This window comes from Lissotriton vulgaris, chromosome 5, assembly GCF_964263255.1.
Source record: "Lissotriton vulgaris chromosome 5, aLisVul1.2, whole genome shotgun sequence".
NCBI classification, from domain to species: domain Eukaryota; kingdom Metazoa; phylum Chordata; class Amphibia; order Caudata; family Salamandridae; genus Lissotriton; species Lissotriton vulgaris.
The window spans coordinates 1,672,938,349-1,672,963,161 of NC_141693.1; the positions used below are offsets into that span (position 1 = coordinate 1,672,938,349).

Genomic DNA, 24,813 nt, shown 5'->3' on the forward strand with positions numbered 1-24,813 from the left:
CGATGATATCATCTATGTATCGGCGCCATAGCAACACCTTACAAAAGTAAGGGTTGCTATTGTTCAGGACATGATCTTGCTCGAACTGATGCATATACAGGTTCGCCAGACTGGGGGCGAAGACACTCCCCATTGATGCCCGACCACGAGACTTTCCAACGATATTAAAAGTCTCATTGAAGAAGCATCCTGTGAGGGATGGATTATATCTCAAGAAGCAAGGTATTTGACCACGGCCCATCCGGTGGTCCCTTACTTCTATTGCCTCCCGAAGATACACAAGGAGAAGAGACCACCTCCGGGTCGCCCCATAATCTCGGGTATTGGGTCTCTACTTGAGCCGCTTTCCACATTCGTGGATGTTTATCTGAAACCACTGGTTAAAGAGACACCTACGTATCTGCAGGACACTGGTGATGTCCTTCGCCTTCTTGCAGAGACTGAGTTCAATGTCGAGACCGACCTATTGGTGAGTTTCGACGTTGAGTCTCTGTATACGTGCATCCCTCAGCAAGAGACCCTTGATTGCATAAGACATCTCCTGGAATCCAAACCACCGGAAACCATCACTCCGATACCTTTCATCATGGAGTGCGCCAGACTGGCTATGATGGAGAATTACTTCCAGTACCAGGATGACCTTTATCTCCAAGTCTCGGGGACATCAATGGGGAGTGTCTTCGCCCCCAGTCTGGCGAACCTGTATATGCATCAGTTCGAGCAAGATCATGTCCTGAACAATAGCAACCCTTACTTTTGTAAGGTGTTGCTATGGCGCCGATACATAGATGATATCATCGTCATATGGAGGGGCACCAGTGGGGAGATCACTGACTTCCATACGTGGCTGAACTCCAGGAATCAATATCTCCGTTTCACCGTGGAGTACAGTAAAGAGCGGCTACCATTTCTGGATCTTCTCATCTTTCCAGAAAAGGGAGGGCTTCAGAGCCGTTTGTACAAGAAACCCATGGCTCGTAATTCCCTTTTGTCATACCGAAGCTTCCACCCACAGTCACTACGTGACAATTTGCCAGTGGGACAATTTCTGAGGGTCCGGCGGAACTGTTCTTCTAATCAGTTATATGAACAACATGCGAGGGAATTAGCATGCAACCTGAAGGAGCGGCACTACCCTAATCAATTGATACGTCAAGCTAACAAGAGAGCCTTTAACAACAATCGTGAGGCACTAATTGAACATCGACAGAGGAAGGCACCTTCCGAAAGGATCACGATGGTACACACTTTCAGCACCAGATCCAACATGGTAAAGAAAACAGTTTTGAAGCACTGGAAAATCTTGAACACGGCTTCTGGTGTAATACCCAGGCCCCTGTTTGCGTTCAAACGAGGGTCTAGCATCAGGGATACACTGGTCCACACAAGACCACGGACACAAAGGAAGGAAATTACCACCACCCTTGATACCATTTGGAATACCACTCCGGTTCAAGGGCACTACCCCTGTGGTAACTGTACGTCGTGTCCACAGACCTGCAAGACTCTCTCCATCGACATCGGAACTGCTAGACCGTGGAAGTTGTTGAATCATACTAACTGCAACTCGGAGAGAGTGATCTACAAGATCACGTGCCCGTGTGGCCTGGCTTATATTGGACATACCACCAGGAAAGTGAAGCTTCGTATCAGCGAACACAAGAGCACAATACGGTGTAATAAACAGTCCACCTGTCTAACAAACCACTTTCTGATCAAAAAGCATAAAGCTGATGACCTTAGGTGGGTTGTTCTGGAACAACCATTCATCCCACCACATATAACAGACGTCTCAAGGTTTCTTTTCATCAAGGAACAACGCTGGATTTTCAAATTGAAAACTGACATATCGGGGTCAAATGACAGCATACCTTGGGTGTCCATCTGATTATCTGGGATCCTCCAAGGACGCCATCCCTTGTGAATCAATGACTTAGCACACTGTCAGTTGGCTTCACTTACACTTCATATGATGCAGATCCACTGCAGTGACTAGATATAGTGTAGCACACGTCAGAAATTTGTTTATTCCATTCCTACATGCCAATTGCATTTGGTTAGACTCTGGTCGCTCCGTTTTCAAGTCCCTTGTAATTTAATCTATGGGTTTAGCCAGCTGTCATTGTTATAGGCTAGAACTCCCCTGACTCTTAGTGATTATATTCACCACGTTTTAGACCCATTCGCTATATACTGTGGTCTGATGCCATGTACATTACTGCCATACATACGGGCGCAGCATTTGGTGTCCACTGTCCCTATAGTTTGCATTGTTTTGCTCTAGGGACGTGATTATATATGACTAAGCTCGAAGTGAGAGCTGGTTGTCAGTGTTTCTTTAATGTCGCCGCTATTTGAGAATCTCTCGTGTGACAGGTTTGGGCGGCAGGGGTTAATTTAATAGAGTATCGCCATGCCCTCCGCTTATCTAGGTTTGGATAGTGTGTACTGTTTACATACAACTGAGCATGCGCAGATCAGGGACGATTCCGCATTTAGCCCGAGGCATGCCCGTTGTCTTCGCGCATGCCCTCCGCGTGCGCTGATCCAGACACACCTCCCGCATACAGTGGCTGGCTGCACATCATCGCGCGTGCTCGGAGTTGAGTACACAGCGATATGTGATGTGTCTTTCCACCGCGCATGCGCTAAGTATAGATCAGTGCAACATCGGCTAAAGCGATAGGAGCACAGCTGTCGCCTGTTCCCCAATCAGACGGGGTATAAATACACGAGCCTCACCTCTCCTCGTTGCCTCCCCTTCGGCTTAGGTGTCAGCCGAGAGGTACCGACGGAGAGGTGAGTAGATAGATCGTGGCGCGCACCATGAGGTTCTGTGGGCTGACTGGGGTTTCCTTATTTCGAGGTTATATTCCCTCTAGACAGACGCTATTCATCAGCTGAACCTTAGAATTGAGCTCTTTCAACCTCCTTCTTAATTATCCAGTCAGGGGTATAGGTTCAAGCTTAGTTCAGTTTGTGTCCTCTTTCAGATGAGCATAGGGCTCAGGTCCTCTTACTTAGGCTCACTAACCTCTAAACAGCCATCCCTGAGCCATACAATTCACATCTATCTCTTGACTAAGTGAGGGTTGGGAGGGTTCAATTGACCTGACAACTACACAACTGTCACTTGGTAAATAGGGGTGTTAGTTCTAGGTTGACCAAGTTAATCAGTGATTAGACACTAGTTTTGTCTACTAGTCATACCTTCTCCTTGTTTTCCATGGGGCAGCGGTCGGTGAGGGCAGTCATACAACCAGTTTTTATATGCACAGATTGCACAACCTGACACTGACTACAGACTTCTGAGTCAACTCAGGATGACACGCTATATTTCTTATGTTCTGTGCACAGAGCGGGGCCTCAATCTCCGAGCCGTTGCCGGGTGAGGTGAGGTTCGATTCCCACATATTGCTGGGTAAGTCTTTTACATTTTTTGAAAATAATGTTCAGCAATGACTGGTGGTTTACTTTAATACGAAACCTTTATTGTGTGTGGCCGTTCTAATAGGGACTAGCCCTGCTGAGTCTATATAATGGTCCTTATAATGTGATAAGTCTATTATGATTTATGAACAAACAAAATTTGTTATCTTTTTGTTTTCATTTTACAGGATCTCTTCCTCTATCAACTACTGGTCCGGAAGATATGGTAGGATGGTCTATAAGACCACTCCAGTAGTTTGGACAGCTCTTTAACGATTAATTTGGTCTGTCCTTTTCATTTTTCACTTCGCACAAATAGTGTACCTTTGCAGTAGCAACATCTTTTTGAATCTGGCCCTGAAGAATGCCGGTGTAGTTTCACCTTTGGCAGAAACATGTTGGCCTAATCTATAACACAGCAAAGCATCCCAGTGATTTTTTCACACTGTTCTACACTTCTTTTTAACCTGGCGTCTTGGCGAATATCTTTAATAAAAATATTTTCCTTTGCCTCAACCGTCATTTTAACATCACTGATTTTCACTCCCTGTCTTGCACTGCACTTTTTCAGCACCACTCTGTGGCACGGACACTTTGACAATATGAACCAGTAGTGTGTGTTGTCTGGCCAATTCATCTGGGTTTTGACTCACCACCCTGGTTAGACGTCCTACATGACGAGGCTCCGCCAAATGGGTGGGCTGATAGGATATCTATCATATACTCGTGTCATGTGACCACTTGGTCTGCTTCAGTGCAATCCAAAAGGGTCACTCTAATAGGACCTCTTAGACTCAGCTCTGTTGGTTAACAGACCCTCCAACTCTTTATGTTCGTTGCAGCCCAGAAAATATACCAGAATGGCCAATTCCATTAATGTTCTTAAAAAAGCTAAAAACATTTAAATATAGAATAGTCACTACAAAGATTTGGTGACTTTGAAAGCAAACATTCACAAACCTGTTTTGAAAAAAACTAAGTGAAAGGAACCAGGAAAATGTAGCCATATAGGCTGCAGCTACATTTGGATGAAAATTGACCCTGCACCTTTGAAGGCACCCAGCCCTCCAGTGTCCTATTATGCCTGTTAGGTGGCAGTTACCAGAGTTATTTTTTTTAACAACGGAATTCAAGGATAACGTTATATGTACAATATTATTCATCTTTCTTCCTACTGCTAGGAAGGAGAGAAGGTTAATTATGATTTCAGTTGAGATTTCTCTGAAGGACAACTATGTTTACAGGTAAGAAACATTTCTTTCTCCTTCAGGGGTTCTCCACTAATAATGAACACTGAATAAAATAGCAAGCTCATACCCAATAACCATGACGGAAGGTTAAAAAGATAAAATAATGAAAGCTCCGCAAAGAGATTTTTCAAGCAGGTCTGCCCTACTTAGACATCTGTCCTAAAATCCAATTGAGGTCTCTAATATCTCGTAAATGTGTGCTCACATCTCCAGGTGGCAGCATTGGAGGTTAAAGCAATGGCAATATTTCCTTTTTTTTATTGAGTTACATATGATCATATAGAATCACACTGAAATCGTACAATGATACTTATCAAAACATTCTTAATAGAAAGAAAAAAGAAAGATAAACATTTTGCATAGAAAAGTTAAGCAGAATAGCAGAGATAAAAACAACTAACACCTCAATCATCAAACATTCTGGTCCTAATATGTTTAAGACCTGCATGACCCTTAATGCCTTTGGTTCTAAGAATAGCTGATTTGAGTTAGAACATTTGGAAATAGAGTACCCACCATTCAGATACTAATGGGGTGAGGGATTAGCCCAAGATCTAGCAATACAGAGTGGAGCAATAGCAATTGAAATTGAGATCACCGCAGAGATTCAGGGACTGATGTCCCGTTTATGTGCTAACATGATATCCTAAACTGATAAGTGTAAATCATAGGCTAGATGAAAGGAAAGAAGCTGGGCAATTCAAGCTTCTACTACTTTGAAACTTGGTAGGTGCTTATTATCGATAAGTATTCTGGACATCCTATCCCTCCTTATAGACCAAAGTGGAATAGGTTTGAACAAGCGATGTATACGTCGTAAATGTTTTCTGAATAGAGTGTACATAGGAGATTTACTTCTAACCATTTCATTAAAGTTAAGTTGATCTTAAAACCTGAATTCAGGCGACTAGGGGGATATATATATATATTTTATAATTACTGAAGATCCATATGATAACTGACTTTGTGAAATAAAACAGAATGGTAACAGTGCTAGGGAGGAATTATACAAAGGATCTGGATGTTTGCATTAAACATCCATTGCCCTGAACCTGAATACTATGATTGTATTGGCAATATTTTTTCCATAAGTATTTCCACAATGTGTTTTTAACAGCCCCAGACTATAAAGGACATACCCGGAACCTACAGAAACAGGGTAGGAAGATCTGTGGACCTGAAGAAAGCTGTATAGACATGCGCTAGGGCTACAGTACATTGCCAGAAACATGTTGACAACAAGTATACAGCTAGGAGGGGTGACGAGCTACTAAAAATCCCAAACACCACCATCCAATTTTTTACTTTTTATCTAGGCCGGGAAATCCAAAAATAAACATAGTAGCGGATATTCCCAAGATAGTTTTTTGATCCCTTTAAGTTTATGTTTGTATTGTCTCCCCCTTCCCTTTTGCTCCACCCTAGGTGTTCGTTTGTGCAGGAGTCAGAGTCAGCAAGCCCTATGATGAAGCATACCACAATTTGCTGGTGAGGGCAGTTTTTACACATCTAGCACATGCTACTTTAATTAATTAAGTGCAAAACCAAACACTCCTGCCTCTCTCGTTTGTGTATGTGTATATCTATAGGGGAGGTTGGGTAGGAGTTTGTCCTCTCCCCCTTTTTTGTGTGTGATTGTAGTGCAAAAATACGTCATAATACCAGAGTCCTTCCCGGTGGCTGTATATAAACAGTTGTGAAAAAATAAAATCGAAAATCTGTAAACACTTAAAAAGGAACCATTGTGGCAGACCGTAACTTGTGTGTAAAGCAGAAAACTCTTTTATCAATAATCTGACCCATAGTTTTTAACCTCAGTCTATACCATAATCTGGCCACTGAATCATGACAAATGGGTGGCAGCAGGGTAGGACACTATCCCTTAGGAGCTTTATAAAACATTTAGGGTAATGCTTCTCACTTTATTCATTAATCTGGTGTCAAATGTTGATGATGGGGAGAAAGCCTCCGCCTACTGGACATCGACCAGTATTATAGTTTTTTTTAAAGAAAGAGAAACCTCCTGAACATAGAGGGTCATACTGGCCTATTTCCTGATTAACACTGATAAGAATATGTTTGCCAACATTTTTACTGCCCAATTGGCTCCTTTGGTCCAGTATATAGTTTCGCCGAACAAAATGGCTTTGTCAGGGGCAGAGATACCATTAGCCATACAAACTCAGCAGTTGCTCTTTTTGATGTTGCAAAGTCAATGGGCGATAGGGTGGTTATGATATTACTGGATGCAGAACAGGCCATTGACTGGGTCTCGTGAGCCTTCCTCTGGTCAACAATGCCTGGCATATGCATTGGTGCCGGATTTTGATTCTGTAGCAGATCTCTATATAAAAACCCTTTGGGTAGGCTAGTCTTGGAAGGGCATAGCTCCCCACTAGTTAACATCTGTTTGGGTACTCATCAGACCTTGCCATTATCCCCCCTACTATTTGCCCTATATATCAAGCCCTACCTAAGGTTACTTATTGCTAATCAATAGATTTGTCTGATTAAACTTGATGGGGTCAAAATAAAAATTAGAGCATATGCCGATAATGTTGCAATCTATATGCCTGATCATATTAGCGATTGACCAAGCATCAATTGAGGCTGAGATGTTTAGAGCTGTTTCTGGCTAAATGCTCAATCTATCAAAAAATGTATGTTGTGATCAACTTTCAAGCAAAAAAGACAATTTCCAAACTGTTCCAATCTGCTACCTATTTAGGGGTCAAGATCTGTACTAAAGTGGATGGCATTTTGCAATTGAACTATGAGCCCATTCTAAAAGTAGGTATCACCAAGATGTGGGCATGGAACCGCCTTCAAATTTGTATAATAGGACGGTGTAATATTGTTAAAATTAATATTCTGCATACATTTCTCTATCTCTTTCGTGCAATTACGTTTCGAGTCCAATAATAATTTTTTAAGCTACTTGATGGGGCCATTGGTAACTATATCTGGTGATATAAGAGAGCAATGCGGGCTATATAATATTTGATATTGCTGTATAATCAAGGTAGATTTCAACTTTTGGATTTTAAGCTTTATTTTTGGGCTGCCTTTAGTTCTCGTATTAGGAATATGCTAACTGATCATGATCCAGACTCATTTGCCTTGGGATGAGTATCAAATGGCCCTAGGATCTGATTTTAGATTCCTCGTTTGTTGACTGTCAGATCTCAATTAATCCAAACGGGTCCGGTTTGAAATTGTCACGAACATCTCCCAGATCAGGGGTGAAATCTGTCTCAAATACTCTGTGCCATCTATTGCTTTTGGGTAATACCAACTATAAATTAATGGCAATATTTCTCAGTAAAGCAGCCATAGCCATTTTACCTCTGTTGGAGTGGCCTTTTAGCTTGCCAGGTAACGATTTAACTACTTTATGATAGCATAACCGAATGCAAGAAACTATCCATCTGGACAGTGATTACTTGAACATGGCTAACCAGGCACGTAAAAGACCACAACAAACAAACAACTGCTTGGATCTTTTAATTTCTGTTGTGTTATCAAGACAGTATTTTGGAACTCTCCTAACATCAAGTGTGTGGAGAGATCACTCTCTGCCAGATAAGTAGGATTCTGAAAAAACATTTGTTAGGTAATCGTTTGGTTTGCATGAAATTGTGAAATTGCTTCAGATAGAAATCTTGGATAAGTCCGCATTACTACCCTGTTGCTATAAAGCCTGTGTCTAATACACTCTGTTTGCCAAAGTTATCACCACAAGGAACGCGAATTGCTAGGAAAGGTGTGTAAGCCAGCCTGGTGAATTTGTTCAAATGGTGAACATAGGAGGTGCATTAGGACACTGCTGAATCCTAAGGGGGGAATGTTTCTGGACTGGGGGAAAGACAGTGTTAATGTTCTCTGCGTAGTCCTTGACCACTGTTATTTCGGAAAAAGAGGTATGTGAAGGGAACTGTAGGCCTCATTTGCTTAAATGAAGCAAATATAGGAGCAAAGCTTCTTCTTGGTAGATGGCCGGACCAAAATTGTTCCCAGAACACCAAAAATAGAACCTCTTCCATTTGAAAGAGTGAGAATCTCTTGTTGATGGACGTTTAGCTTATCTTAGAAGTCCACACGATCCTATGGAAGGCTAAAGTGTCCTTACATGAGTTGCCAAACTCAAGGATGGTCGGTTGGGGTGCAGTATGGCAGTATCTAGTGGCATTTTTTTGTGCAGAAGGTTTCGTCTGCACTGTAGATTCCTGGGCGGCCATTTGACAGGTAAAGAAGTTCCACCTACCAACACTGGTAGGGCCTCTCCGGTGCAATTAAAATCATTCTGGTTGTCAATAACTCAGTTAGATGATTAATGCTGGAATCAGAGGATACGTGTAAAGAAATTTAGTAGCTCACTCAATGAATACTGTATTAGCTTCCGCCTTTGGTTCGTAGAGTCTCTAGGCAAAGTCTGGGAAATTTTAATTCTCTGAACAAAGCACCAGTTACATTAGACGTTGTGAAGGACAGAACTATTGGGGACACAATTGTGGTGGTCGAGAATTGATCAGCTAAGAGAGTCCACTTCAGTGTTCTGGACTTCTGGGAGATGGGCTGCATTTTCTTATTTGTCTAAACAAGGAAGAAGTCAGTCCTGAAAAAAGAGAAGAAAAGCTTATAGGGACAGGCCTACTTCCCTCAGTTTCAATAGATTGATTGATATGGTATGTCATTTCTTTCGAGGCCGAAGTCTATTGAATTTGAACGTGATCCATGTGCGCACCCCAACTCGAAAGGGCAGAATCGGTCACAATCATCAGGGATGGAATGACTTCATGAAAAGTAATTCTGCTCCGGAGATTCTCTAGATGCCAAAACCAATTGAGGCACTGGGCTGCACCAGGAGAAAGAATAACCTTGTCTCTCATTTGTCTCAGAACTGACACCACTGGTCTTTCAGACTTTCTTCTAATGGTCTCATGTGGAGGAGGGCATTCGGGACAAGAAAGTGCAGTACGCTATGGAGCCCAGTGGTGACAGAATGTGCCTCACTGTCATATGCACTGCTTTCAGCAGACTGTAGATTTCAAATGTAAAGCTAACAGTCTCTCTATTGAAGGATATTTTTTCTATTAAAATATACAAAATTGTTTATAGATATTGTAGGGACTGCACTAGAGTTGAACTTGATTTCTCATGATTGATGTGTGATCAAGTAGAAACTGTCATGTGAAAATGCTGATGAGCTTGTTGAAATGTTGGATACCTTGATTAGCCAGTTGTCCCGATATGAATAAACAAGGATCTTCTGTCTCTTAAAATGTGCTGAAATGACAGCCATGCATTTTGGGAATGTTCTGAGGGTATACTTGAAGCCGAATGGAAGGTCCTTAAACTGATAATGTTGGTTGGCAACCACGAATCTCAGGACCTTACAAAGTTACAAAGCTATAGGCACATGGAAATATGAATCTTGAAGATATATGGACGGTAGCCAACCATCTTGAAGGATCTGCAGGTAGATTTGATGTAATTCTAATATCCAGAACTTTTCTTTACCTATTTGTTTGCGAGTTTCAGACCCACAATAGACCTCCATTTATTCTTTGGCCCTCTTTTTCCCATCAGAAATAAGCAGGAATAAATTGCTATTTCTTTCTGGGAAGAAGGAACAGTGTCAACAGCTTGTTTCTGCAACAGTACTTTACTTCTTTCTGAAGCATCTCTGGTTGTTGGCGACATTGCTGGGGAATGAAGAGTGAATCTGAGACTGTACCTATTTTGAACAATATTCAGTTTCTGTGTATGGGTCGCAATGCTTTACCCCACCAGAGTTGGTAAAGGAAGAGGGGGAAGTAGAGACTCAATCCTAAATCGCTGTAGGTGGTTTACTCGCAGCAGAAGCATATTTGCGACCCCCTTTACTTTTGGACTGGTGTTTCTGTTGGTGGAAGGTTATGGGTTGCTGACCTTGAGACCACTGAGGAGCTTTAACCCTTTATTTGTAGTGTCATTATTAGAATAAATACACAAAATGGCAGAGGGTAAAAAAGCAGGAAACATATGTCACTTTCCATGTAGTAATGTATTTTACATACTGGTATAACTGACTCCCTATTGATATCTGTTGAGATATTGTTGTTCTTTTTGATATAATTACCCTGATCTCAATTGGTTTATGGGTCATACTCCTGTGTTTTTTTTCTAAAACTTTCCATGTAGGGCACAAAAAATAGAATTAAACATAAATAAAATTGGGCTGGAAATGCCCGAGACTGGTGTACAACCTTCATAACAGAATTCAACATGTAGGATTCCTGCAATCTCTTTGTGTAAGCTTTGGGAGCTGTACGGTTTTTCACTTCACTTTTTTTTGTTACGGGTTTTCTTTTTTCAAACTGCTTATTGAACGTTTTTTTCTCTGATTATTCTGCACACTGAACAGCACAATTGTAAGTGTCTTTCAGTTTTAATGTTCGTACTGTCACATTGCTGTTCTTATATTCATGCTGATATGTGTATAATATCTTTTGATGCAGATCTTATATATGAATGTGCTGTGTCAATTGTGTGAGCGAGCCAGTGATAAACTCTGGCTTTCACATAGCTATTTTAGCAACTACCAATAAAGTCAGACTTTTCTGTACACTAGGAAGAACTGGCCATCTGCAAATCTTTTGATTTCTACATTTTGCATTGCAAATTTGTGAACTCTATACACCTATAACCATTTATACATGCAACTGTGCGAATGAGTCACAAAAATTTACTAATTTATCAAAGCAATTTTTTCTTTTTATGACTGTCACGATTGCTCTTGTGTTCAGCAAATTTCTAAAGTTGGCCGTAACCCCTACATCTGAGGACAGTTACAGATTTTGGATATCTCACGCCACAATGCTTCAGATTTAAGCTATATGCGTCTTACCAACACCGGTTTGCAGCAGCTACCCTGCAATGCTAAAACACCTCGGGCTTAAGGACAGTCATCTGCTGACTGTAGGAAGGTGGCTCTGCATATACTATACTAAAGTAGGGTATAGAGTGCACAGAGTCCAGGGGGTCCCCAGAGGAATAGCGGAGGCTAAATTAGATCATCAATAAAATCTCTCTTTGTGGTAGTGTGGTCGAGCAGTTAGGCTTTTCAGGAGGGTGTGTTAAGTGTTTATTGTATTCACTCAATAACAATAATACCAGCATTTGTAAAGCACACAGTTACCTCAGGTGAGGTGTCCCGGGGCTGGGGGCCGTCGGGAAGATTAAGCGAGCTATTGCCCAGAGTTACAAGGTGCTGAGCTAAACTGCCGCTGGCACCAGGGATCGAACCGCGAGCCCCCGTATTCCGGAGTCAGCCGGCCTGCACACACTCAGAGACAGAATCCAGACCAATTAAGTAAGTATAAAAAAGGTATACTTATGTTTTATTTCTAAAATCAAGCAGGACTTGGCACAGGTTAGTAGGATGTGCTTTCAAATGCAAAACTTTACAAGGAAATGCAGTTGTGGTTGAAATTGCAATTGTTACAGGTTTGTATTTGCTTTTAATACAGTTTAGAATACATAGACATTACTTTTGATTACTTTGTGATTACTTTTTAGTTACTTTTACTACTCAAGGTGATATGCCAAGATATGACACTGTGAGTCTTACAAAACACAGGTAAGTACAACAGTTTTTTAGTTCGAAGGAAAATATTTGGGTTTTCATACAGTCAGTTAAACACAACAGTTTTGGAGCAAAAATCCTAACATTGGTTCCATTTAAAAGAGTAAGTACGCCTTGTGGACGGTCTCTTTGACTCACTCAAAATGTTCATACAGTCCTGATGGAAATTCAGGTGGCCGTATTGCAAGACCTCAGGAGCCATGCTGCCAAGTTCAGTGAGGGACGGTTGGGGTGCAGAATTTTCCCGCTCATTTTGGTCAGTAGGTCCAGTCTGCATGGAAGTTTCCTGTGTGCACACATTGAGAGCTGTAACAGGTCCGGATACCACCACTGGTGAGGCTAGTCCGGTGCTATCAGGATCAGCTGCATCTGGGATCGGATGAGCTTGGTCACCACCTTCAGGATGAAAGGAAGGGGAAGAAAAGAGTACGCAAAAGTTCTGGATCGGTGATAGACCGGTGATAGATTTTACCGGGGAGGAACGAGAGGGAATGCCCTTTTGATAAAAGGGCATTCCCTCTCGTTCCTCCCCGGTAAAATCTGGAAGCAAAGGTGCAGCATTTTTTGTTTAGATCACCTTCAAAGAGGTCGATGGATGGATGACCCCATTGATGAAAGATGTGCGCCACCACCTCGTCGTTGAGCACCCAGTCTTCTTGTTCTTCGAAGTGCCGACTGAGAGCGTCTGCCTGCACATTTTGTTCTCCTGGCAGGTGCACCGCTGTGATCGAGAGATTCCTGGCCAGGAGCCAGTGCCAAATGGCTTGTGATTGCAGGGACAGTGGGCAAGAGCGAGTACCACCTTGTTTGTTTAAGTAATACATGGTGGTTGTATGGTCCGTCTGTATTAGTATAGACTTTGACCGAATCGATGGATGGAATGCCTTGATGGCTAGTTAAACTGCTCGCAGTTCCAACATGTTTATTTGATAGGTTTGCTCTTTGCTCTACCACCTGCCCTGAATCTGTAGGCAACCCATGTGAGACCCCCCCCCATCCTTGAAGAGAGGAATCCGTGATCATGAATTGTTTTATTGTTTTGGGAGAAGTTGAGGAAAAAGGACTCCCACTAGGAGATTTTTCGGCTCAATCCAGCAGACAATGGACGTTTTCGCGGAGTGGGAAAGGAGAATTTGATCTTCCCAATGTCCTGAGGATTGGTCCCATTTGTCCTCCAGATCCTGCTGTAGTGGTCTCATTCTCAATCTGTAGTTGACAATGAGAAAAATGCAAGAGACCATCAACCCCAGTAGTGATGCCACTTGTCACACTGATGGTTGATGCGCTTTAAGAAGGGCATTGCACTTCTGCTTCATTTATAACAGTCTCTCCTCCGAAGGAAACCCTTTTCCTATGCTGGAGTCTAGGGTGGCGCCCAGATAATGGAGAGTTTGAGTGGGCTGATGAACCGATTTTTCCATGTTCACATGAAGGCCCAAGCGGTGTAGTAGATTTAGGAAGCTTCGATAGTGGTTCCTCACCATTTAGGGGGATGAACCCTTCAACGGCCAATCGTCCACATACAGATACACGAACAGGCCTTGTCAATGTAAAGCTGCAGGCACCACCGTAATGCATTTTGTGAACACTAGTGGTGTCGATTTGAGGCCGAACAGAAAGACTCTGAACTGGTAATGTCTGGCACCCATAAATCGCAGGAACTTGCGTTGACGTGGAGCAATCGTGATATGGAAGTACGCATCTTGGAGGTCTATCGAACACATCCAATCCCTTTCTGTAGGTGCGGATATATTTGATGTAGCACCTACATATGAAACCTCTCCTTCTGGGTGACCTTGTTCAGAGATCGAAGATCCAGGATAGGTCTGAGTTTGTGTGTTTGGTCTTTTTTTGGCACAAGGAAATACCTGGAGTAGACTCCTTTTGCTTGTTGACCAGGAGGAACCTCTTCTATGGCAACTTTTGTAGAAGGATCGAAACCTCCTGATATAGTAAATTTAGTTGGTGAAGATGTGATCTTACTGAACGAATGTTCTTTGGGGGTGCACGGAAACATAGCGCATATCCATTGCTCAGTATATTCAACACCCACTTATCTTTGGTTATGTTGCACCACTCTGCTACATGATTTGAGATTTTTCCTCCCATTGGAGTGGGCAACGGTGTTAGAGGAAGTAGAAAATCATTGTTTGCCTGAGGTTTTGGCTGCGGTGCAGGATTGCTGTTGCTGTCCTCCTCTGCCTCTGGAGGAACAACGGCCATGAAAATGTGACTTGGATTGCTGGAATTGCCTCTGCGACCATTGAGAAGTTTGAAGCCTCTGATGGTAGTTCTTGGGGTTGTAAGGCCTGTATCGGCGCTTAAATTCCTTTTTCTTTTCCAAGCCGACGGCCTTCAGCGTGTCTAGCTCTGCCTTCATCCTGGCCATCTTCTCGTCAGTGGGATGACAGCTGATTAGCCAGAAACAGGTCCCAGGATGCTTGCTTCCGGTCAATGGAAGACATGGCTTGGCAGTTCGAGCTGGGCTGTTCCCATGAGGCACAGGCTCAGACTAATTTGCATATGGCCATGTCTGAACAGGGGTGGCGGAGTGAGCTTAAGAATGATGATGGATTAAACCCAGATCAGTTGACTGGGGGTGAGTGCTTACAATGTTCAACACTTCGTCCATCATCCCCTTTGGTTTTGCTTTGTTCGCCCAAAGTTGGCAGGGTATGCCCAGACGTGGGTCCCTTGCTCACTTTGCCACTGGATTCAAGCTAGCCTGACTGATGAAGGCTGATTAGCCAGAAACCAGTCCCAGGATGCTTGTTTCCGGTCCAGGGAAGACATGGCTTGGCAGTTCGGGCTGGACTGTTCCCATGAGGCACGGAGTCAGACTGATTTGCATATGGGCATGTCTGATCTGGGGTGGCGGAGTGAAATAAAGAATGATGATGGATTAAACCCAGATCAGTTGACTGGGGGTGAGTGCTTGCAATATTCAACACTCTGTCCATCATCCCCTTTGGTTATGCCAAAAAGGGAGCTGCCAGAGAAAGGTAGATTTAAGATGTGTTGGTGGCCTCCAAGCTTCAAAGCCGGTAAACGCAACCAGGAAGACCTCCTTGCGCATATTTCATGCGCATATGAATGTGCAGCCAGAGAAACCCCATCCGCTGCTGCACTGATTACTTGATTGGATACCAGTGCCCCTTCTTGGAGAATTTCTCCAAAATCCTGGCGATCCTCTTTCGGCAGTTTTTCCTTAAAATGCTCCAGGGAATCCCAAAAAGATCGTTCATAACGCCCCAACAGGGTTGCAGCACTAGACACTTTTAAAGAGGCTGCCGCTGGACCACATGCTTTTCTTCCCCAATAATCTTGGGCTCTACTCTCCTTGTCTGGACAAACTGAGAAAGAAGAGGAGACTGCATGTGTTTTCTTCGCTGCTACGATGATTACTGAGCCCGTGGAGGAATCGAAAAAGACTGGTCTTCCTACTTGCTTTGAGTGGTGATCTTCTGCCTAGTCTGCACCATGGAATATGATGACAGAAGCTATCTGTTAGAAGCAAATGGGTAGTATGGTTGCCTATAATAAGAGTGATTCGGGTTTAGTGGAAAGTGGTAGGTTGAAAACTTTTCCAGTACAGAGATAGTCCTCTATCCATTGCTCCTCAAAAATGCACCGGACTCCGATACAGAAAGAGACCAAGAGATCGAGTACTATTTATTTCAGATTTAAATGATTGCATGGCTCCATCCATATGTCTGAAAAAAAAGATTTCTACCATTGTGTGGCATATCTAAAATATGATATTGTACATCAAACATGTGCCAGAGGTCAAATGTTGTATCTTGTTATTAAGAAAGTACTTAATTCAGCAAACAAGAAAAACAACAGTTAATTGAGCCTAGAGTACAAATTGTACACAATATGCTCCTCAGTGAATCTCTTAAAATTAAAATCAGAAGCACTATTGTGAAAAGCTATGTTACTCTGTACAAACTTGCACAACAGCACTTCCTGCTTTAGTCAAAGACAGGATCATATAGTAATTTACTACAAATCACTTTTTTAACTACCTCAAGCCTACAGGGGATAAGTGTGAAATTAAATTCAGTTTTAACTATAGTTTTGTACTATATAAGTAGGTAGCCCACCAAAAGCCTCTAAAAAAATGGAAACTAGGGGGCATATTTACAATGCCCCTCTGGCACTTTTACACTACCGAAGCGTCATTTTCGTAACGCTCTGGTAGCGCAGTGCGCCAGCCCATATTTACAAAGCCACACAAAGCTACCCTGCATAGCTTTTCATGGACTTGTAAATATGGCCCACTTTCACGCATTGCTCTTCGTGAAAGGGGCATTTCTTGGGTGTTTCTGTGTGTGTTCTGGCGCTACAACCATGGTTTTTCATACTGCCCCAGATATTCAACATAGCCACTAATTCCTTCCCAAAGCAAAGTTTTTTCGTCTTTCCACAGGTGCTGCATTCTGCAGGACACATAGAAAGAGGAATATGCCCCGTATGATTATTTTTGTGCAGGAAGGTGCCAACAACACAGACACCCTTGCACGATGGTGCATGGGTGGCTGTGTTGGCGCTCAGCTGCAGTTTGTGCACCTGCGCTGTCAGAAATGACAGGAATACGCAGTACCTTGTAGACATGGCGCTTTCCTGCTCTCCTTTTCTTTTGATGTGTGGCTGCGCTGCTAGAAGGCTTGCAGCGTTGCCCTGCACCAAAATATTGTAAATATGCCTTAGGTGTGTTTATTTACTAAAAGGGGATGGGAGAGGAAACTTTGTCTCAAGTTTGGTTTTGTAAATTTTAATTAGCAAATCCCCCAGCCTAGGACAATGGAAACTTAGTGTGAGACGGTTTTAGGAATTTCCATTTTAGTTGATGCAGATTGGAAATAGGCATGCTTTTGCTCAATATAACCGTGCCCATGGTTCGCAGGATTTTGCATTCAAAGTTTGCAGGGATCTTGCAATTGCTCTGGGAGCGGTATTTATGACAATTTATGCACATACGAAGCCGCTTCTTTTGTACAAAGCAAGACAAGGATTCTTCTTCCTATAGGCATGCTTGGATTGTTGGCAGACATTGGCCTAGGTCCACTACACTCGCATAAGGTGGGAGGAGGCAAGGCTTGAGCAGACCGCTAGGCTGCTTCTGCATGGCGTGAGAGAGAAGATGAGGTTGGAGGCAGGTTGAAAATTGCGATCTCGAGTATGGTAGTTGGTCAAATGCTAAAATGTGTAACACAACTCCTAAAGAAAGCTCGCTCTCTTCACTATAGCTCCTAATACGAAATAGGACTACTCGCTTGTGCAGAAAAGAGCATCCAATCTTCTCCAACTACTCATATGGCAACATTTTTAACTACAGGGCTGGTAATAAGGTGGTGGGGGACGTGGGCAGTCTGTGGTTGGAATAAAAACTAAGCTTTGTTCATTAACAATACCTTTCCACCTCCTGGCTGGTGTTTTAGATTTTCTGTGGAGCCGATCTTTGATCTCACATTTTTCAGGTCAGGTAAAGGAGCAGTGATTGGCACAGCCTGTAGACGGCTCTTTGCAGAAGCAGGAGATTTCGGAGGAGTACGCACTACAGCCACCTTCTTAGGCTCCTTATTATGGACAAAGTTTGTTGAAGGCGTGCGCGAACGGCTGCTTGGAGTTCCGGGGGAGCCCGGGCTGCTGTAACCACTTCTATCCCCTGGCTTTGGCGACTCAGCTACAGAGAGAGGAAATACAATATAAAAAAATTAGCATCTAAGTGACGGATATACAATTTTATTGCTAAAATGGGTCAACACGGTTTTAAATAGAGCTCCGGGAACACGGACAGGGGCCAAACCTAGTAAAATCAAAAACATATTGTTTATGTGAAGCATCATTTCAATCTCATTACTAATTATCTTAATAATATATTGATTTTTTTTGACCGTCATTAAGATTTCCTTTAACGATTTCTGCCTGTGCCTTTCCATGTGCGTTAAGAGGAATTAGGGACTAAAGTGGACCGTGAAAGAAAATAAGTTACTTACCTGTAACTGTAGTTCTCCAGTATTGGTATCTTTCATAGATTCACATGCTTGAATCATTCCCTGTCGTCGAAGTGGGAGTCCCAAGGTATCATTCGGAAGCAGTACCCGGAAAGGCCATAAAATGTTCACTTCAGCAACACATCTTTACTAAACTTTAATGTTTAAAACAATCAGGTTGCATCACCCTCTAGAACACTCCTCTCAGAGGTTCTGTGTCTTAGATTTTCAGAGCACATTTGTGAATAAGTACCATATCACAGAGAAGGTGAGTCTCCTAAGGGAGGAGGGAGGGTTGCAAGTGAATCTATGAAAGATACAAATACTAGAGACATTGAATAGACTTTGTTTTGTATGAACATCAGAATAAATGTGTACCAATAGCTACACATCTATGCATATACATATAAAACACAAATTTAAAATGTGCTTAACACATTAGAGGATGGTGGGTATCACTTACGGTGTGTTTATTCTTCCGGGCCGCTGCTCTGCAGATATCTTGGCTAGACAGACCTGCAAATCGAAATCGATTCACTTCTGGTTGAATTAGCTTGCACCTATGTTTGCAGACGCATGCCAGTTTTTTAATGACAACATTAAATGGCATTAGTTATCTATTGTGCAATGCTCTGTTTCGAGAATGGATAACCTTTTCTAGGAGCACTGTATGCTAATAATAACTGATTGGATTTGAGGAAAAAAGTCTTTAGAATTATCAGTTTATTTAAGTAAAAATCGGATGGGACTTAATTTATTTGGAATATGTTCACTTAATCACCCCGTCGTTCCTGAGTTGTAGAAAAGGTTTCTAAATGGTAAAAGCCTGTTTTTCACCAACCCATCTTGCTGAGGTCAGTGCCAACAGGAGCGCCACTTTCCAAAACAGAAATGGAATATCTGCTTTGTGGATAGGGCTGAAAGGGCTTTTGATTAGTTGGGAGAGCACAGTGTTCATTTGCCAGAGTGAGGGAGGATGCCTCACTGGTCGGAAAACCCTGAATAAACCTTTGAGAAATTGCTTGACGAATCTGCTAGACCGCAATGAAGGTGATGTCATTGATCTTCGGAAGACGGCAATGGCCACTAGGTGAACCTTAATGGAAGCATGAGCTAGACCTGATCATACTAGATGTAATAAATAAGGAAGGATTTCTTCCAATGCAGATGATACTGGGTGCATGTTGGACCACTGACACCAGATGCAAAACCACACTGCAAGTCTTGTTTGTACTTTTGCATAAGCCTTGGCTAAAATATCCCTGCTTTCTCCTGGGACGTTCAGATGCACAAATTCATTGAATTCAGGAGCCAGGCTGGGAAGTGTAAGGATTTTGGATCCGGCTGAAGTACTTGGCCCTGGCTCATTATCAGTAGAGAATGACATGGCTGCAGATGGATGTGGTGTCTCTCTGATAGGAGAAGCAACTCTATGAACCAATGTTGCCATGGCCACCTAGGGGCGATGAGAATTATCCTGCAAGGTTCTGACTTCCTCCTCAGGAGAACCCTTTCAATGTTTGGGTCTGTGTACTGTGATTTGATGCCAGTGTCTTCCGTACCTTGCTGCTGGAGCCAGGACACTTCCTCAGAAGCAGCTGCAGGCTTTATAAATACTATTGTCAAGCAGCTGCAGGCTTTATAAAACCTATTGTATTGTATTGTATGTGTAGCTGATAGAGATTCTCCAACCTCTTTATGTGATGCAACTAACCAAATGTCAGGAGCGTGACTTCATGTGATGGTACTAGGTGAAAGGGCTATGCCATGTCACTTCCTGTGACATCACAGGTGTCCAAAGATAACATGAGATCAATTCTTATGATAGCCACAGAGTCAAAGTTCTTGAGATGTCAGTTCCTGTGACATTATCGGTACGCCAAGAATGTGATGTAACTTCCACTATCCCAGGCATTTTGATGAATCGACGTTCATGAAGACTTGTAGGACTAGATGCACTGCCTTGAGTTCTAGCAGGTTGATGTGACAAAGCAGCTGAGACGGCTCCCATTTGAGCTGACTTGGAAGTCCTGATGATCAGCTCCTCATCCCTTTATGGAAGGGTTTGTGGTGATGAACAACTCGTAACCTTGGTGTATGAATGACAAGCCTAACGAAAGATTTGCCTCTTTAGTCCAAGATAGAGCTCGGTGCATTCCTGGGGTGACATGGATGGTATCTTTGAAAGAGCCTTGTGTCTGGATCAACTGCCTGTCCAGCTCCTCCTGCAAATGCCGCACTCGCAGGCAGCAGAATGGAACCAAAAGAATGCAAGAGGATATCATCCTTAGCAGGGAATTGTAGAGGCGACGGAAGAACAAGTTACTTACCATCGGTAACGCATTATCTGGTAGAGACAGAGTCTACCGCATATACCTTCTGACGCCTGGGAAGAATACAAAAGTTAAGGAATCTGTGGCTAGATGTCTCTATTAGATAGTGACTTTTTTCTTTGCACTAGATGTGCAAATGGCAGGAATCTTGTCAGTCTTTCTGGTGTGAGAAATGCTTTGCTCAGCACTGTATCCAGGGTAACCCCTAAGAAGGTTACCTTCTCGGATGGCTGAAGGGTTGACCTTTGCGGATTCACAGTAAAGCCCAATTTGCTGAAAAGGCATAGGCAGGCATTTGGTTGACCTCTGTGTGAACTGGTGGGAAGGTGCCTTGACTAGCCAGTAGCCGAGGTATGGAATGACATGGTGCTTTTCTTGCCTTACGGATGCCGCTACTGGTGCAGGTACCTTGTGAAAATGCGAAGGGAGGATTTCAGGTTGAATTGGAGGACTTATAACTGACAATGGTTGCCGGCTACAGTGAATCTTAAATATTTTCAATGACGTGGATGTATCTGGTCATGAAAATATGCATCCTGGAGATCTAATTGTGCCATAATCTCCCTGGTTTAGAAGCTGCAGGATATCCTGGCATGTGATCATGCAAGACATCTGCTTTCTGAGATACGTTTTGAGTTTTCTCAGATCCAGGATCGGTCTCCATTCCCCAGACTTTTTCTGAACTAAAAAAAAGGCAAGAGTAGAAACCTTTTCCCCCCTGATTTCCAGGGACTCCTTCTACGGACCCTTTGTTTACCATGGTCTGGACTTCTAACCTGAAAAGAGGCAGATGTTTTTGTGGGGACTGCTGGGGAGGGATCGGAGGTGGCTTTGGAATGAATTTCAGCGTATGGCCGAACTGAACGAGATCTAACACCAACTAGCATGTTACGGGGCTGAAGTGCAGCAGGTGCCTGTAGTTCAGCACTGTTGACGTCCTGTTCCTTTTCTCTGTCAACCTAACTTTTCTCTCTGGGTTGGCCTATTGTAGGCTGCCTGAGGGGGCTGCCGCTTATGGTACTGTGGTTGAAACTATTGTGACCCAACTTGAAACAATGGTTACCAGTACTGTTGGTAGCCTCTTCTGTAGGAGAATTGCCCTCTCCCTTGTGCGCCACAAAAAGGTATTTTACAATACTACAGGATACCTAATGCACAAGTTACTACTTGTGTAACAATATATCTGTAAGAGACATTAGTTAGTGACAGATTCCTTACCTTAGAATATCCCCAGACGTCAGACTGGATCCGGAAATCTTTGCGTAGCAATACCCCTGCGCGTCGGTAGGCGTTGTCCACGGCTCCGCGTCCATCGTTGGCGTCGTTAGCGCCGGAATGACGCCGCCCATGCGCGCTGACGTCAGTTCGGATAGACAGCTTTTCCGCGCCAGATACGTAGAGCCATGATAGAACCAACACTGGTGCCATGAAACTAGGGCTCTGAAAGGGGATGACCTTAACCCTAGATATCGGTTCGCAGAACGGGGAGGATGGGTGGGTCGGTAAGGAATCTATCACTAACTAATGTCTCTTACAGATATATCGTTACACAAGTAGTAACTTGTGCATCTGAAAGAGACACGTTAGTGATAGATTCCTTACCTTAGAATAGATACCCCAGCAATACCAACCCCGGTAGTGGGTCTGCGAACCAATAATCACACCAGAAAGTCCTGGAGGACGGAACGGCCAAAGAAGCCATCCCTCCGGACTTGCCTGTCCAGTTGCAAACGTGTGCAGCGAGGCCCACGTAGCTGCCTGGCAAATGTCCTGCAAGGGCACTCCTTGGCCCATGGCAGTTGTAGTCGCCGTGGCCCGAGTAGAATGAGCCCGCAATCCAAAAGGGGGCTCCTTTTTGGCCAAGGAGTACCATGCCTGGATACACAAGATGTTCCACCACGAGATGGTGCGCTTGTGCACCGCCTTTCCCTTCTTCGCGCCCACGTAACCAACAAAGAGTTGGTCATCCACCCGGAGCTGGCGTGTGCGATCCAGATAATAAGAGAGAGCACGTTTTGGGTCCAGACGGTGGAGCTTCTATTCCTCTTTCGAAGGCCGTGACAACCTTGGGCAGGAAAGAGGGTCTTGTCCACAACACAACCTTGTCCGGATGGACAGAGAGGAAAGGAGGTGTAGAAGAAAGAGCCTGGAGCTCACTCACTCTCCTGGCAGAGGTGATGGCCACCAGGTAAGCAGTCTTCAAAGTAAGAAGACGGAGAGGACAGTTATGGAGCGGCTCAAAGGGAGCACACATTAGGTGAGTAAGTACAAGATTTAAGTCCCACTGGGGCATCACGAAGGGAACAGGAGGGAACATGTGTGTGATGCCCTTCAAAAACCTATTTACAATGGGGGACTTGAACAAGGAAGGCTGATCAGGTAGCCGTAAGAAGGCGGAAAGGGCAGAAAGGTACCCTTTGATAGTGCCCAGAGCAGAGCCCTGCTGGGCAAGAGAAAGAAGAAAGAGGAGAACCTCAGAAAGGGGTGCAGAGAGTGGGTCCACAGCCTTTGCTGTGCACCATGCCACAAATCTGTTCCACCTGCAGGCTTATACCGACTTTGTGGAGGGACGCCTGGCTGCCGGAATGACATCACAGACTTCGGGAGGCAAGTCAAATGGCCTCAACTGCCGCCGCTCAATCTCCAAGCTTGTAGGTGGAGACTGGACAGGTTTGGGTGCAGAACCGTCCCCTGCTGCTATGACAGAAGGTCCTCCCGAAGAGGCAGACGAATCGGGGGATCGACTGACATGCTGAGTAGCTCGGGATACCAGTATCTTCATGCCCAGTCCGGAGCCACAAGAATAACCTGGGCCCGGCCGCGCCTGATCTTCAGCACTCTGGGCAGAAGTGGTATAGACGGAAAGGCGTACAATAGACCGCAACTCCACTCGCGACAAAAAGCGTCTCCGAGCGAGTGCCGCCTTGGAAATTCCAACGCACAGAACTGATGACATTGCGCGTTCTATTCTGTGGCGAATAGATCTAACCAAGGCTCTCCCCATTGCTGAAAGAGGCCTTGCGCCATGTCCGAGTTCAGACGCCATTCGTGATCCATCATGCACCGACGCCTGAGTTCGTCCGCCCTGGCATTCAGAGAACCTGCCATGTGTTGAACCACCAGGGTCACGCCCTGATCTTCCAGCCACTGCCAGAGGCGGAGAGCCTCCTGGCATAGGGTCCATGACCCCACCCCGCCCTGTTTGTTACAGTACCACATGGCGGTGGTGTTGTCCGTGAAAACCTGCACTACACTCCCCCGGACAGAGGGGAGGAATGCCTTCAGTGCTAGTCGGATCGCCCGCAGCTCCAAAAGGTTGATATGGAGCCGGGACTTCGTCGGAGACCAGAGGCCTCTGATCTCCGCCTCTCCCATGTGGCCTCCTGTAACGGGGTGTACAAACGGGTCCCGCAGGGAAGGAAAGACTCAGAGCCTCCCGGTGCTAGTCTACCTCGCGCAAAGGGGACGACCGAGGGGAGGTCCGACTTAACTCTTGTTCCCTCCCCTCTCTCTGTCTCAATCACAGGACCCGGTGGCAAGCTGGACGGAGCCAAACGCTGTGGAATGGCCCTTTAACTCTGAGGAAAACGCCGAGTGGGAGGAGTCGGCATACCAGCCCTGCCCCTCAAAAGGAGAACCCGACGGGACTCAGGTGTGCTTGTTCACCTGGAGGACGGAAGGCGAGAGAGTGCGGAGGACGGAGATTCAGGAGGAGGAGGAAGGTACAGAGCGGAGGAGGATTGAAGCCCAGGAGGAGAGAGCGGGAGACGACACGGGAAACATCGAGAGCCGAGCATCTGGAGAGAAAGAAGGGAGTCGGACGACAGGAGTGGAAAAGCGAGCAGAGTCGGCGCCTGCCCAGGACGGAGGAAAGCCAGGAGGCCACCGTTCCCACGAGCCGCCCAGCCACTCACCCAGGGGAGGTGCGTGGCTTCTCCAGGTACGTGACCGTTTAAGGGGCTGGGTAGGAGGTCAGCGTACACTAGGTACAACCCCGCGGGACGTTTAGCTTTAACGGTATCCTTCAGGCACCCTTCCCCGCCGTTCACTCGTTAACTGGAGCACCGGGAGTCCCCTCACTTCCCCTCCCCTGCACCGATTGTTATTTGGAACAGACCCCTGACACTTTTCTTTCTTTTCCTTTCCTCTGGCTGGGTGATCGCTGGAGAGCTACT

At 44.5% G+C, this 24,813-nt stretch overlaps 1 protein-coding gene across 2 annotated transcripts in view; it reads right to left on the bottom strand.

The window, feature by feature from the left end:
- MAPT (microtubule associated protein tau) overlaps positions 1-24,813 on the bottom strand; it is a 1,161,691-nt gene that overhangs the window by 300,400 nt on the left and 836,478 nt on the right. For both annotated transcript variants that reach the window (XM_086923799.1, XM_086923798.1), the window contains one exon: positions 17,724-17,995. In XM_086923799.1, coding sequence (XP_086779925.1) covers positions 17,724-17,995 — 272 coding nt within the window. The remainder of the gene's footprint in view (positions 1-17,723; positions 17,996-24,813) is intronic.